The sequence below is a fragment of the Caenorhabditis remanei genome, chromosome IV (assembly GCF_010183535.1).
Source record: "Caenorhabditis remanei strain PX506 chromosome IV, whole genome shotgun sequence".
Classification (NCBI taxonomy): Eukaryota; Metazoa; Nematoda; class Chromadorea; order Rhabditida; family Rhabditidae; genus Caenorhabditis; species Caenorhabditis remanei.
In genome coordinates this window covers 8,915,217-8,930,494 of record NC_071331.1, presented here as the reverse complement: position 1 = coordinate 8,930,494, position 15,278 = coordinate 8,915,217, and the positions used below count along the sequence as shown (strand labels likewise).

Genomic DNA, 15,278 nt, shown 5'->3' with positions numbered 1-15,278 from the left:
AGGAACCGATTTTCAAGGAGTCAGATTTACATTGAGGGATGACTATAATTAGAGATAGAATGTGAGATTTCAGAGAAGTTTTGTTGAGGGATGAATCGATGGCAACTATCAGAGAATGATCGATATTCTGTGAGCAGTTGATTTCCAGATTGTTGCCAATAGATCATTGCTCCGAGAATGAAGATGTGCCACCATTGATGCGAACATCCGACCACGTCGAATTTTCCTGGAACATCAAGATCAATGTTACGAAACAACTATTAAACAATTGCAAAAATCGATTTTTCAGGAAAAAGTGAAACATAGGAAATTCCCGATCAGATTTATTGATAGCATTGTATTCGATACCTGGCCAAAGTCTCTCCGGCACCATTGTGACATAGAACATGAAGGCGGCAGCTATCAATGAGTAGAGTACAATAACATTGGGGAACCATTTCTGAAAATGCATAAGATTAATTGAAAATGGAGGTATTGATAAGTGGAAGAGAATGATTTGAAATACAAATTTATGACAAATGATCTAACTGCAGGATTTAAAACAGAAAATCCTGTGCAATTCTTTCCTGGAGATCCGTTTCAATAACGATTTCTCACCAGTTTTGCAACTATATGCAAATGAAACAAAAAAAACCTACAACAACATGATCACTATCAAATCCACCATGAAGGAACACCCAATGAACTGTCGGACAGATTCCGAATGTTATGATGATACAATAAATTATGTGAAGGAGACCAACTCGGGAGCCTGAAAAATTATTAATTTTTTATTTTTTTACTATTTCAGAGAACTAGTAATGAAGGAACTGTTAACTCAAACTAGTCCAAGGGTATCTTTTGCAAAGAAAGTTCACTCGAATCTAGTATAGTTACAATGAACTCACCAACAATCTTTCGCTCAAAGAAATCTTGTCGAGTCGGTACATAAGCGGTGATGACGAATATGCCAAGTAGAATGTAAATGTAAGATGTTAGGTGGTCCTGAAAGAATATTGTTTCGGAATCTTCTGACATTCCGACCCTTCAAATATGCTCACCTGGAAACAGAAAAACGCGGTATAAATTCCATTCAAATACATTCCAAGTAGACCCGCCGATATTCCGAATATATCCATTTTCAGCTATTTCTGTCTCATCTCAATGCTTGTACACCCGAATGTATGATAACTTGCTGATAGAAGCATACACATTTGCATTTCGAATATTGATAGAGTGAACACGAAATGATCAGCTTTATGAGATCCGACTGATGGGAGAACTATGTAGTTTGTGTAGTATTGTTGATAGGTGAAGTAGATGAATCCTAGTAAATGACTCCAGATATTGATAGTCTCGTTGTTGATATGGAATGCACTGAAATAAGACTCTTGGAATCGAAGAAAAATAGATATTCAAAGGTTGTAAACCAGTAGAAACAGATAATTTCCCTTCTCACCTTTTTGCACACATCTTTCTTGTCATCGCTGTAGGCCTGTAGTGGTTGATGACATAGTCATTTTGCCAGAGGGTTTTGTGAAGTTTGTGTCTAAAAGTACATTTCAAGATGACCGAATTAAAAACAATTCAAAACATCTTACGTTTTTCATCTCAGGTAATTTTGGGCCACTTTGCCCACAAAATGGGCAGTATGGCCCGCCCTACGCGGGCCATCATGCCCATATTCTGGGCCACATGGCCCATTTCGTGGGCAAAGTGCCAAAATGCCGGGCCGGGCCGGGCCGGGCCCGCTAAAAAAATCTTCCGGCCCGGCCCGTTCGGCCCGTCAAAATATTGAAAAAAAATCAGCCGATGATCAGAATCAGGATCAAGAACTTGCTGGAGGCTTCTGAAAGTAGTCTTATCGAATCCCCCGACCTCTTTTTAGTATAAACCGAAGAAAAAATTTAATTTCCAAGACTTTCAATTCTATTTTTCAAAAATAATTTTTTGCTGCGGGCCCTGCGGGCCGGCCCGGGCCCTGAAATTTTCAGCGAGCCCGGCCCGGCACGGCCCGCGGGCCGGCCCGTGATTTGACAAGTATGCTGGATTCTGATCCAAGTCTGCTCCAGACCAAGGAGAAGTTAGATGCGTTGAAGGCGATAACCGGAGGGACGTCGGAGGGTTCGATAAATCAGTCCGACATGACGTCGATTCTCTTGTTTCTAAGTCATGAAAACGTAAATTTTGTTAATTGATTACTACTATCTAGATTAGAGAGTCGCAGCGTCCGATCTAGCAAGTTAAGTAACGTTGACTACAGTTAGTAGGTTCGAACCCACGTCAGGACGTGTTGTCCGTTTCCGGATTGATCCACGCCATGAAAAGATACGGCCCGTTTTTTTTAAAGTGACGCCGCGGAGCCCGCTATTCAACTAAATGGTTTGCATTTTTGAACATGGACCAATCTTCTGGTTTTCTACGAGATCGCCTGAAGAAACAGAAAAAAAGTGGCCCACGATCTTTTTTATAGCTTTACATACATGTGACATACTTCTGATCTACCAGTGCCGCGACTCTTACGTGTCGGTAAAAAATGTCGGAACTTTTTTATTCCGATAATACCTCCATAAAGAACACGTCATTTTCATACTCTACTTTTCATTTTTGGAAGAGTTGTTAGTTCCAAGAATCATTTCTAGGTCTTTTTGGGAAACCCGTTTGGGAGACAAAATTTCTTGTGGTCACCTTTATGAAAACTACAAAAAAAAGATTTTTATGACTTCATTAATTATCCGAAAAAGTCAAGTTATCACAGAAGAAACAGGGGAACTGAGGCTGTAGATTAAAATGCATGTACGAATCGTTGATTTCTGTTGTGAATGACTCTTATGGGGAGTTTGAAACAGTAAAGCTGTGATGCTATCTCAAGGCTTTCAACTGGAAGTCGAAATGAAATAAGAGAAATGACGCACAATGAAAACAAAGCAAGTTTGAATTAATGAAAAATATAACTACTGCTTGAAACAGTGTCCCTAGTTTTTCGACGAATTTCAGTCCCGCTTTTCTTAGTAGCTATCCTTTATAATTATTTTGCCACAAACCATTCAATTTGGAGTAATATCGGTAATAGTTTATTCAAAATTTAGGAAACAGGAAAAATAAAGAAATGAGCAATAAGGAACCGATATTCAAAAAGTCAGATTTACATTGAAGGATGACTATAATTAGAGATAGAATGCGAGATTTCAGAGAAGTTTTGTTGAGGGATGAATCGATGGCAACTATCAGAGAATGATCGGTATTCTGTGAGAAGTTGATTTCCAGACTGTTGCCAATAGATCATTGCTCCGAGAATGAAGATATGCCACCATTGATGCGAACATCCGACCACGTCGAATTTTCCTGTAAAGTCAAGGTCATAGATGACCATATGAGACTATAGTGAATTATAAATTTCTAATTTTGGAGAAAGTGAAAGTCTGAGTTCTTGATAATTTTCTGACTTGCATACCTGGCCAAAGTCTCTCGGGCACCATTGTGACATTAAACACATTAGAAGGATTTGAAATACAAATTTATGAAAAATGATTTAAAAAAATTATGTGAATGAGACCGACTCGGGAACCTGGAAATCTAATTTTTGAGATTTTTTTACTGTTTCAGAATATTTTTGTTAAAGCAGGAGCTGTTCACTCGGAACTAGTTTGATATCTTCTCTTCTTGTACTCACCAACAATCTTCCGCTCAAAGAAATCTTGCCGAGTTGGTACATAAGCGGTGATGACGAATATGCCAAGTAGAATGTAAATGTAAGATGTTAGGTGGTCCTGAAAGAATTCTTGTTTGGCAAATGTCATAGAATGATCGTTTCCCCCAACCGACCGTTCAAAAATACCCACCTGGAAACAGAAAAACGCGTTCCATTCAAATACATTCCAAGTAGACCCGCCGATATTCCGAATATATCCATTTTCAGCCATTTCTGTCTCATCTCAGTGCTTGTACACCCGAATGTATGATAACTTGCTGATAGAAGCATACACATTTGCATTCCAAATATTGATAGAGTGAACACGAAATGATCAGCTTTATGAGATCCGACTGATGGGAGAACTATGTAGTTTGTTTAGTATTGTTGATATGTGAAGTAGATGAATCCGAGTAAATGACTCCAGGTGTTGATTGTCTCGTTGTTGATGTGGAAGGCACTGAAGCAAAAATTCCATGAACGAGTGGATACATTTTATGGCAGAGATCTGTCAAGTTGTATTTCAGACATCGTTTCCGCACTTTTTGGGAACTGAAAAGTAGTTTAGTTTGGTGAATTTGAAATTTTTAATCTATCGGGGCGTTCCAGAAAACTTCAAATATCAATGGAAAAAGTTAAAGAAACGTTCATGAAACGTCATCGAAACGGAAAGTGATCGCAAACTGATAGAAAATGTTGAGAATAATCGAGTAATCGAGTGTCAGAAGTGAACTTTTATCATAACGGAGACAAATTTCAATGAAAACATGAGTAGATTTTGCTCAATTTTAATACTGGTACTTTGAAATAGTGCAATAAATTGGAAACCATGCCAATGTTCCAAAAGACTGAAAAATATTATGGATAGTGATCCTCTCAAAAACTGAAAATTATTAAAAAAAAATAACTATCACACAATCTAAAAATTTGTAAACAAAACGAGGACTATGACCCAAATTTCTTTTTCGATAGTAGCTTTTCGCTTTTTGTGTGAACCGTTTGTCAGAAATTCGTCCCTTGAGAAAATGGTTATTGTTTCGAACAGTATATATTTGGGGGTCATTTAATTAATTCGCTAATGTGAAATCCTACAGTTCATGACATTTTTTTAAAAAAATTTACAGAGTCATCAATTTTATTGGATTTCATATTCTTTCATCAGGTTAAGAAAACGGAAACATTTCTTGTGAAAATTTCAGAATTTAAAATTTAAATTTTGTTTACTGTAACAAAAATGTTCAGTTTCAGTGGTTTTGCTTATATTCGTGGATTTGAAGCTAACACGATACAAAGTCTTGTTTCATTGAACTCATAAATCTTTGAATGTTTCAAAAAGTCGTTTAATTTTCTTGATGATAAATTTTGATTAGTTCGTATATCCATCATTTCTTACCTTATTTGACATGTTTAATCTCAAATTAATTTTTTCTTCTATGCAGTATTTTGAAAGACGATTCTGAAGTTTTATATTTCAGTAAAAAAACATTTCATATTTTCAAATTCTTCATCATGAATATTGTTACCTGTCTTTTCCCACCATGTTCTGTTTTTATAATTCCATGGTTCCTCCTAGATATGAAATCTTCTTGAAAAACTTTTATTTTGTTCGAAGTAGGAGTTCTGATTTCAAAATTTATTTTAACATTGAGTGATGTTCGATCATTAGTGACAACTTCTCTCAAAAATGAAATCACCTATCTGAAACAGTGGTGATATGTTTCAAGTTCCACTTTGACCATGCGAAACCATTTGAATTTTCCGGTTTCATTGTAAAAGTTTAAAAATATAACCCAAAACTACAGAATTTTGAATTGAAAGGTAAAATACTCATACCCCAAAACAGTTATTTTATTTTTACATGTTTCCCAACCCAGATCTCACTATCTATTAGATCATATTGAAATTTAAAAAAAAAGCTGATTAAAGCTCATAACCGAAACCGATTGTTTTATCTGTGTTTCTTATTTGTCCGAGGCTTGGACAATTTCAAGTAGGATCTTTTTTTGGTTGCAGAAATATTACAGTAAAAAATGGTATATACACTGTTTAAATTAAATTCTAGTTCAACTTTCTGCTTGAAACATTGATTTTCTTTCATAGTGGACAAACTTTTATTCATTTTTGAGCATTCTGGAAAGCGTAGTGATGACAAAGTTAACGAGATAAAAAAAGTTGAACCCTAGTTTTGGGAAAAATTGAAAAAAAATTGCTGTTGACCTTTTTACAGTTTCATTGAAAAGATATTTACTTGACTTTTCTATTCTCTGATCATGAAATCTACGCAAAATTTCGATCTAGACCCACTTAGAAATTTAAAAATCCGTATTGTAGAACTTTAGATATTTGATGTTTTATCACGAAATATGCTGAAAATCCTTCAAAAAATTCTCCTGAATTTAAAAAAATCACGTCAATAATATATTCTCCTATTATCAGCGTCACATTTGTGTTCATTTGGTTCAGTGGATAACACGGGGTGGTTTTATTCAAAGAGTTTCTGGTTCGGACTTTCCCAATTTTTGCCAAAATTTGACGGATTGAACGTGAAAACAGAAAATGTTTTTTGCGTGGTCAGGAAAACGAAAGAATTATCCAAGAGAATTCAGTAGAAACCATGGCTGACTAAAAGGTCCTGTAACTTCGGAGAGTGTGAATATTTTCGGGAAAAATTTTGTGAATGTACTTCGATATACCTGAAGAACAGGCCAGGATGGAAATATTAATGGAAAATTGAGTTTGAATAAAATGTTGCGGTCTCTATCTATATGTGCATCAATTCTAAAATTTAAGTTAGTGAACTTCCTGTTTATGAGCTGCTCTTCTTCATTCAGCCACCACGTATCCTACTATTTCTAGTACACTCAGTCGGCTCAGGTGCTTCCAATCGCCTCCCAAAACTATCTCCAATTTTCCGACAAACTTAACGGAGCGAGACCACAATCTTCTATTTCATTTTATTTATTTCCTTTCTCTTCTTCTTTCATCATTCCCCATTGGGAAAACTGAAAAATACCAGACCAGTAGAATGGTGTTCTGGAAGACTCAGAAATAGGAGTAACAAAAATTGAGGTTACAGACAACAAATGGGACTTGAGAAACTGTGAATAAGGGGAATAAACATTGGACGTGTTTTGTAAACGAAAATATGAAGGCTGTGAAAATGTATCTATATCAATTTCCAACAATAAAATTTCAAGCGGTCCCTCAATAAGACCCAGACGAAAGCAATCCGGAATGGAGGATTACTGTAAACCCGGCAGCAGAACTTGTGGGATCACCTAGGCTACGAACACTGATCGACAGGCTGTACCACCATCAGAAGCTACTGACAGATTTTGATGCGAAGCAGGTAGCGCCAATAAACACACTAACATTTTCTTTTTCAACAAACTATCTAGAGTCTATAAAACATTTTTATTTTGATCACGATCTCCAGGGGTGTGCGGAACGGAATTCGGAATTCCGAAAAATTCCGAAAATCGGCTCATTTTCGGAACGGAATTCCGATCGGAATATTCCGAAAAAAAAAATTCGGAACGAAATTCCGATCGGAATATTCCGATAAAAAATTTCGGAATGAAATTCCGATCGGAACATTCCGAAAAAAAATTTTCGGAATGGAATTCCGATCGGATCGTTCCGAAAAAAAAATTCGGAATGGAAGAGAAAGTACTGTATTAAAGGCGCATGCGCACTTTTCATGACGGGTTTCGAACAGATTTTTTTCCGCAGTTTTCAGGCGGTTTTTTTTAAATTTTCGTCTTTTCGCAATGTTTTTTTTAACAAAAAAACGGTTTTCAGCATTCGATATGGGTAAATGGGACAATCTGTTGAAAAAAAATTCCGAAAGTCCGAAAATCGGAATATTCCGACATTCCGAAAGTCCGAAAATCCGGAATTCGGACAATTCCGAAATTCCGAAATTCCGAAAATTCGAAATTCGGAATAGTCCGAGATTCCGAAATTCCGAAATTTTGAAACTCGGACATTTTTTAGTGTCCGAAATTCCGAAATTTTCCTGTCCGCACACCCCTGACGATCTCACTGAACCTACAGGACTAGTGTCGGGTATTCTTTATGGGTTTTGATGGATAAGTTAATAAAACACATATTGGAATCCGAAGTAACAGTTTCCTTTTGAACAAACTATCAAGAGTCTATGAAACATTTTTATTTTGCTCTTTCCGTACTCAAACGAGTTTTCCAGATTCTCTCCGCCTTACAATGTATGGACCCTACCGCGGAACTCCTCCTCCCTCTCCTCACTGTTTTATCAAACGCAACTGCTTATCCATCAAATCAATTACTCATGAGAGAATTCCGACTGACAAATCGAGTGGTGGAAATGCTACCGGACTCAAAACATTGGCCGAGGTCTACCAGAGTTATACTGTTACAGTGTATTGCTAATATGGCAGTGTCGTCGGATAATATGGTTGGAGTCTTGCTCAGAATGTTTAGGATTACGATGACTCTTTTTATTTATTTCCAGGACGTCATGAAACTTGCCTTAAACCACATCGTGTCCCGCCTGACTTCAGAAGATGAAATGGAAGTCGTGGTTGCCATGCAAGCCCTCACCAACCTGTCAATCAATATTCGAAAAGAACAAATCCCAAAATTTGTCCCCGTGATTCCTCATTGCTTGAACCGGCTATGGATTCGTGGAGAAGTGAACCTGAATGCCCTTCGACTACTCGTAAATCTCTCATGCTGTCCTGATATGGTTCCGTATCTTCTTGGAAACAAATCAGTTTCTGGTCTTCTAAGGATTCTGGATACTGACAGAGAAGAAGTATTGATTAGGGCGGTGACATGGATTCTGTGTACGACGTCGGCAGTGGATGCATTGAATTTGACCTATGATCGGATAGCGGAACATAATTTGGTAAGATTTTAGGAAAGCCTTCGAAACGACCGCAAGTAAAATTAAGCTGAAATATTAATTATGGAAAACAGGCATTTTATTTTAAAAAAATTATATTCCAGGACACATTCCACAACCCATCTCACACTTTATTCTTCTCAATATACGGACCGAAAGGAAGAGAAGAGTTGGAACTACAAGCAAGACATCTCACTAACCATTCGAATAAGGATGTGGCCAGTAAATCGGTCAGGCTACTGGAAACTCTTGCTAATGTGAGTTGGATTTTTATCGTCGCTTAATAAATATAATGACCCAGCACCTGTATATCGGTTCACTGAAACAGTATTCTCCTAATCATTCCTTCACTTTCCAGGTCCCCCCATTCCCAATGGCTGGAAATCATCTAAACCGTCTCTAACTCTTTTGACTATCCATTAACTATGATCAATACGTGTTTAACGAAAAAAGAAACAAGACGAAAAAACCAAGCACTTAAAAGAAACAATTCACTTCGGTGGCACCCACCGGGTACTGATTGGAAATTTGACTAATTATTATTGGATGAACGAAAATTAAATATTTGAGATTCCATTAAAGATTTCTATTATGTTGTCATTATATTAATGATAAATATTTCAATTTCGGAGAAATAATAAATTCTAAATTGTACACAAAAATTACAATGGCCATTCTTGTAAAAGTTCACATATCAAGTATTTTTATAAACAGGAAAAAATATCGCGACAAAAGAAAGTAAATTTTTACAAAGGGAATACTAATGTATTTATTTAATATGGGGAACAGTGAGAGTTAAATTAATGTCGTCTTCTACCAATTGTGAAAGGAGTTCATCAGAATCACTATTAATATTTCAGTTTCACTTCAAAGGTTTGAAACAAGCATCTCTGATTTTAATGATTTCACATGAAAATTGAAAACTTTCAAAGTTCAACAACTAAAACTGTTCTTAAACAAAATTATATAATTCACTTACTTTTTGTTACAAATTTGTGACTACCGACTCTGTTCTGACTGTCGATGTCAAATTCTTAGAATACAACAAGATTTTTCGTAGTGTGAAAATACTGAGACTTGATATTGTTCGAAAATATGAAAAGGTCAGGTTCTACCTTTCATATCTAATTGTTCATACTTTCACAGGCATAGCCTATCAGTGTGTGTTTTTTAATTCGTTTTCATACACATTTCTTTCTATCTCACCTTTGAAAGCATGTGATACCATTGTAAATAGCTGTAATCATTTGTTCATGTTTCAAAAGTTAGATATTTTCCGTCTGTTATTTTCCACTAGTCACTTCAATAATAGGTTGTTTCGTTTTATCCTATTTCCAGTTTACGTTTTTTCATGTTTTGTAAGATACGCAGTTTTAGTTCAAATAACTTACAATAGAATTGATTTTATTAAGCCAATTCGCTACTAACATGTATTCATCATTTTAATGAAACTGGAAATTTCTTGTAAGTTTTTCAATATTTCAGTTACATTTTGGTTATTATCTGTCTGAATCATCTAACATCCATTACTGAAACTCAAGTTGAAATGAGAGAACTCCGACAATGATCAAAACAACAAATGCGAATTAATGAAAAATATATTCCCAGCTTGAAACAGTGTCCCTAGTTTTTCAACAAAATTCAGTTCCACTCTCCCACACTTCCTATCAGCTGTTCTTAATAATTATTTTGCCAAAAATCACTAAATTTGGAAGTAAGTACATTGAGTATATTTAAAATTTATAAAACTTTTGACACACAATCGAAACAGAAGAAAATTGTTGAAAAGTCAGATATCAATTTTGCTCCTCAACTTGACAAACACATTGATGAGATAATGAACAGAAAGATGGTAATACTGGTATTGTCTCGTGTACCAAACACGCGCAGCTCTCCCTCCGACTCTTCTTCTGTCATTGTAGTGATGGCTAGTTTCTGAAGGTTTCTGGAATAGATCTTCTTTCTGAAGACTCTCATCTGTTTCTGATGACTCATCTTCATCTGAATCCTCGGTGCTGTCTTCTTCAGAGTTTTCGCTTTCACCATCTTCTTCTTTCGATTGATTTCCGTCGCTACTGTCATCTACGTCATTAAGATTATTATCGTCATCAATCCCTTCACCCTCCTCAACATTTTTACCGGGAACAGAATTGCCCTCGTCGTCTTCATCTGAATCCTTGATGTTGTTCTCTTCAGAATCTGTAGCTTTGTCATTGTCTTTTTCATCGGAACCCTGAGATATCTCATCATATTCTCCCTCCTGATAATCATAATCTTTTGGAACTGAATCTGAATTCAAACCACGTAAAGCATGTTGAGTTTCCAATAGATATCTCTCCACTTCAGTCAATTCGTCCCAACTTTTCCGTCACAGTTTTTCATAGTCGACCTGGAATTAATTTTTTGGTTGATTACAAAGCAAAGGATATTAAAAACTTACAGATTGAATTGTGGCAGAATCATACCATCCATTAGTTTTCTTGACTATAACATTCATTCTCCGAGCATTTACAATTGAGAAGAAACCAATAAATAGGATAAAAACAGAAAGTAGGGAACGCATTTTGAGCAAGTCTTCTTGCCAAGTGGGATCTGCTAACCGTATCTAAGAGTGAATACACTCTCTGATGGTAGAGACAGTACAATGGAAAACCACGCCCAAAGTAGTCTCACACACCTGATTTTCCCACGCTCATGAGACCATAGCGGCAATGAGAGAGTGACATCAAAAGGCGGTATTGTCTATCATGTCGTGGGAAAACTGGGATTGAGCTCGATGAGAATTAAAACGAAACAACAAAGTAAAACAGTTCTGAGAAATTCAGAATTTCCTACTGTTTCCAATTTTAATTAAAAATGGAAATAATGTCATCTCAAATATTCCTAGGTTGTGTGGGCTTCGAAAATCTGGGAGAACTTTCTGCTAACACTCGTAAAGCAAACCTTATTTACTAAAAAACAAAAGAAACGTTAACTCCAAAAATGAGATCAATAAATAATTCAAAAGAAACAGGAAAAATAAAGAAATAAGCAATAGGGAACCGATTTTCATGAAGTCAGATTTACATTGAAGGATGACTATAATTAGAGATAGAATGCGAGATTTCAGAGAAGTTTTGTTGAGGGATGAATCGATGGCAACTATCAGAGAATGGTCGGTATTCCGTGAGAAGTTGATTTCCAGATTGTTGCCAATAGATCATTGCTCCGAGAATGAAGATGTGCCACCATTGATGAGAACATCCGACGACGTCGAATTTTTCTGGAAAGGCAAGTATGACCATATGAGACTACAGGGTGGCTGATAAGTATTGAGACACGTATTTCCCTGATTTCCCTGCATAGAAAAAAACTCAAGGTGTCCATTTCAGAAAACAACTATATTTTTCGAATCAGTACAACATTATGACCAGCTTTTGAAAAAAAAATACTAGGTTTGATTCCGTGGTCGCGTGCCAGACGCCCAGATGTGACAAGGGAAAAGTGACTCTGCGCCGCGGGTAAGAATGTTTCACGATCAACCAAAGATATTCAATAATATAACGGTCAACAATAATTCGATTGTCCCATTATTGGTCTAAATAGCTTACGGTAGACTTTCTGAACATTTCTCAGCCCTCAACTTGAATTTTTTGAAATTGAGGAGAGTGGGGGCCTCTCTGATATCCGAAGGTCTAGTTTTTAAAGCAAATAATGGAAAACCATGATTATCAACTCATGAGAATGCGATAACCTGCTAACAAAATGATCAAAACATGTATTAGACATTGTGAATTCAGTTCAGAATTATTGAATTCTTCCTATATTCTGTCCTCAATTTTTGTGACGGTTTATCTAAAAACTCGCTATTTTGTTCTTTTTTCTCAATACTGCAAGTTGCACTAGAAGCCATCGTGGGTCCGTGACCATGCGTTTATCCGTTTTTTTGTATTAATATAATTTTGAGGATAACATCTCAGCTGTCACCAACCAAATTCCTAATCTCGAAAAATTTGTGCTCCTGTAGATATGAGCCAATGAATGTGATAACTACCTACGGCGCAGAGTCTCTTTTTTCTTGTCACATCTGGACGTCTGGCACGCGACCACGGAATCAAAAGTAGTACTTTTTTTTTAAAAGCTGGTCATAATGTTGTACTGATTCAAAAAATATAGTTATTTTCTGAAATGGACACCTAGATGTTTTTCTATGCAGTGAAATGCATGTCTCAATACTTATCAGCCACCCTGTATAGTGGAATTAGAAATTTCTAATTTTGGAGAAAGTGAAACAGAGGATTCATGATAATTTTCTAACTTGCATACCTGGCCAAAGTCTCTCCGGCACCATTGTAACATAGAACATGAAGGCGGCAGCTATCAATGAGTAGAGTACAATGACATTGGGGAACCATTTCTGAAAATGCGTAGGATTATTATGAAAAATGATCTAACTGCAGGATTTAAAACAGAAAATACTGTGAAATTCTTTCCTGGTGGATCCGTTTCAATAACGATTTCTTCCCAGTTTTGCAACTATATGCAAATGTTGAAACATAAACTCACAACAACATGATCACTATCAAATCCGCCATGAAGGAACACCCAATGAACTGTCGGACAGATTCCGAATGTGATGATGATACAATAAATTATGTGAAGGAGACCGACTCGGGAGCCTGGAAATGTAATTTTCGAGATTTTTACTGTTTTGGAGAACGGGTAATGAAGGAACGGTTCACTCGAAACTAGTCATCATGAAATTTTATCCAGAACTCACCAACAATCTTCCTCTCAAAGAAATCTTGTCGAGTCGGTACATAAGCAGTGATGACGAATATGCCGAGTAGAATGTAAATGTAAGATGTTAGGTGGTCCTGAAAAAATAAATGCTCTGGAATCTTCCGACATTCCGTCCCTTAAAATATGCTCACCTGGAAACAGAAAAACGCGGTGTAAATTCCATTCAAATACATTCCAAGAAGACTCGCCGATATTCCGAATATATCCATTTTCAGCCATTTCTGTCTCATCTCAATGCTTGTACACCCGAATGTATGATAACTTGCTGATAGAAGCATACACATTTGCATTCCAAATATTGATAGAGTGAACACGAAATGATCAGCTTTATGAGATCCGACTGATGGGAGAACTATGTAGTTTGTGTAGTATTGTTGATATGTGAAGTAGATGAATCCGAGTAAATGACTCCAGGTGTTGATTGTCTCGTTGTTGATATGGAAGGCGCTGAAATGAGACAGTTGGAATCGAAGAAGACCAGATATTCAAAGTTTGTAAACCAGTAGAAACAGATAATTTCCCTTCTCACCTCTTTGCGCACATCTTTCTTGTCATGGCTGGAGGTCTGTAATGGTTGATGACGTAGTCATTTTGCCAGAGGGTTTTGTAAAGATTGTGTCTAAAAATGGTTAATGATTATCAAATTTTTAAAGATTCCTACTATCTTAAATTTAAAATGATACAGAAAAAAGTATAACTCACTTGCTGACGAGTCGATACCTCTCATGATTATGGCAGACATCTGTGTGGTCAGACATCGTTTACGTTTTTTTTTCTGGGAACGGAGCGAAATATCAAAGGAAAAAAGTTAAAGAAACGTCATCGAAACGAAAAATGATCGCAAACTGAAAATGTTGAGAATCATCGAGTAATCGAGTGTCAGAAGTGAACTTTTATTATAACGGAGACAAATTTCAATGAAATCATGAGTAGATTTTGCTCAATTTTAATACTGGAACTTTGAAATAGTGCAATAAATTGGAAACCATGGCAATGTTCCAAAAGACTGAAAAATATTATGAATAGTGATCCTCTCAAAAACTGAAAATTATTAGAAAAAAAATAACTATCACACAATTTAAAAGTTTGTAAACAAAAAGAGGACTATAACCCGAATTTCTTTTTCGATTGTAGTTTTTCGCTTTTTTGTGTGAACCCTTTCTCAGAAATTCGTCCCTTGAGAAAATGGTTAATGTTTCGAAAAGTATATATCTGGGGGTCATTTAATTAATTCGCTAATTAGTGGGGGGCCGTAGGCTGCGTCAACCGACTGGTATATAAAAATGATAGTCAGTTTTATGTCCCGTATTTCTTTTTCGATAGTGGTTTTTCGATTTTAGTGTTAACCCGAAAATTTGTCCCTTGAGAAAATTGTTACTGTTTCAAAAAATTGATATTTTAGGGTCATTTAATTAATCCGCTAATTAGTCCGTGGAGTTACAGATATATTTTTCGGAAAAAAAATGACTATTTATGATCAATTTTATCGGATTTCATATTCGTTCATCAGGTTAAGGAAACGGAAAGATTTCCTGTGAAAATATCAGAATTTAAAATTTAAATTTTGTTTACTGTAACAAAAATGTTCAGTTTCAGTGGTTTTGTTTATATTCGTGGATTTGAAGCTAACTCGATACAAAGTCTTGTTTCCTCGAACTCATAAATCTTTGAATGATTCAAAAAGTCGTTTAATTTTCTTGATGATAAATTTTGATTAGTTCGTCCATTATTTCTTACCTTATAAGACATGTTTATACCTTATTAGACATTTTTCCCCCTTGGGAATATTGAAAAATACCGGACTAGTAGAATGGGGTTCTGGAAGATTCAGAAATAGTAGTAACAAAAATTGAGGTTACAGACAACAAATGGGACTTGAGAAACTGTGAATAAGGGGAATAAACATTGGACGTGCTTTGTAAACAATAATATGGAGGCTGT

The 15,278-nt window shown here is 36.1% G+C and overlaps 5 protein-coding genes across 5 annotated transcripts; 1 reads left to right on the top strand and 4 right to left on the bottom strand.

Moving 5' to 3' along the window:
• Positions 1-26: 26 nt before the first annotated feature.
• GCK72_013001 (uncharacterized protein) lies at positions 27-1,118 on the bottom strand (the record flags this gene model as incomplete). The annotated part of the gene is made up of 5 exons (XM_053729567.1): positions 27-226; positions 349-439; positions 639-751; positions 888-984; positions 1,041-1,118. 5 exons carry the CDS (start codon positions 1,116-1,118, stop codon positions 27-29), a joined length of 579 nt encoding a protein of 192 aa, XP_053584339.1.
• Positions 1,119-1,124: 6 nt separating this feature from the next.
• On the bottom strand, positions 1,125-1,452 carry GCK72_013000 (uncharacterized protein; the record flags this gene model as incomplete). The annotated part of the gene is made up of 2 exons (XM_053729566.1): positions 1,125-1,356; positions 1,439-1,452. The coding sequence occupies 2 exons, from the start codon at positions 1,450-1,452 to the stop codon at positions 1,125-1,127; spliced, it is 246 nt and encodes an 81-aa protein (XP_053584338.1).
• Positions 1,453-3,124: 1,672 nt separating this feature from the next.
• GCK72_012999 (uncharacterized protein) lies at positions 3,125-3,902 on the bottom strand (the record flags this gene model as incomplete). Its single annotated transcript, XM_053729565.1, has 3 exons — positions 3,125-3,324; positions 3,653-3,749; positions 3,822-3,902. The coding sequence occupies 3 exons, from the start codon at positions 3,900-3,902 to the stop codon at positions 3,125-3,127; spliced, it is 378 nt and encodes a 125-aa protein (XP_053584337.1).
• A 4,179-nt stretch (positions 3,903-8,081) lies between these two features.
• GCK72_012998 (uncharacterized protein) lies at positions 8,082-8,958 on the top strand (the record flags this gene model as incomplete). Its single annotated transcript, XM_053729564.1, has 4 exons — positions 8,082-8,105; positions 8,163-8,558; positions 8,660-8,812; positions 8,914-8,958. 4 exons carry the CDS (start codon positions 8,082-8,084, stop codon positions 8,956-8,958), a joined length of 618 nt encoding a protein of 205 aa, XP_053584336.1.
• A 1,386-nt stretch (positions 8,959-10,344) lies between these two features.
• GCK72_012997 (uncharacterized protein) lies at positions 10,345-14,095 on the bottom strand (the record flags this gene model as incomplete). Its single annotated transcript, XM_053729563.1, has 7 exons — positions 10,345-10,844; positions 12,861-12,951; positions 13,101-13,213; positions 13,315-13,411; positions 13,469-13,784; positions 13,867-13,956; positions 14,040-14,095. The coding sequence occupies 7 exons, from the start codon at positions 14,093-14,095 to the stop codon at positions 10,345-10,347; spliced, it is 1,263 nt and encodes a 420-aa protein (XP_053584335.1).
• Positions 14,096-15,278: the final 1,183 nt, after the last annotated feature.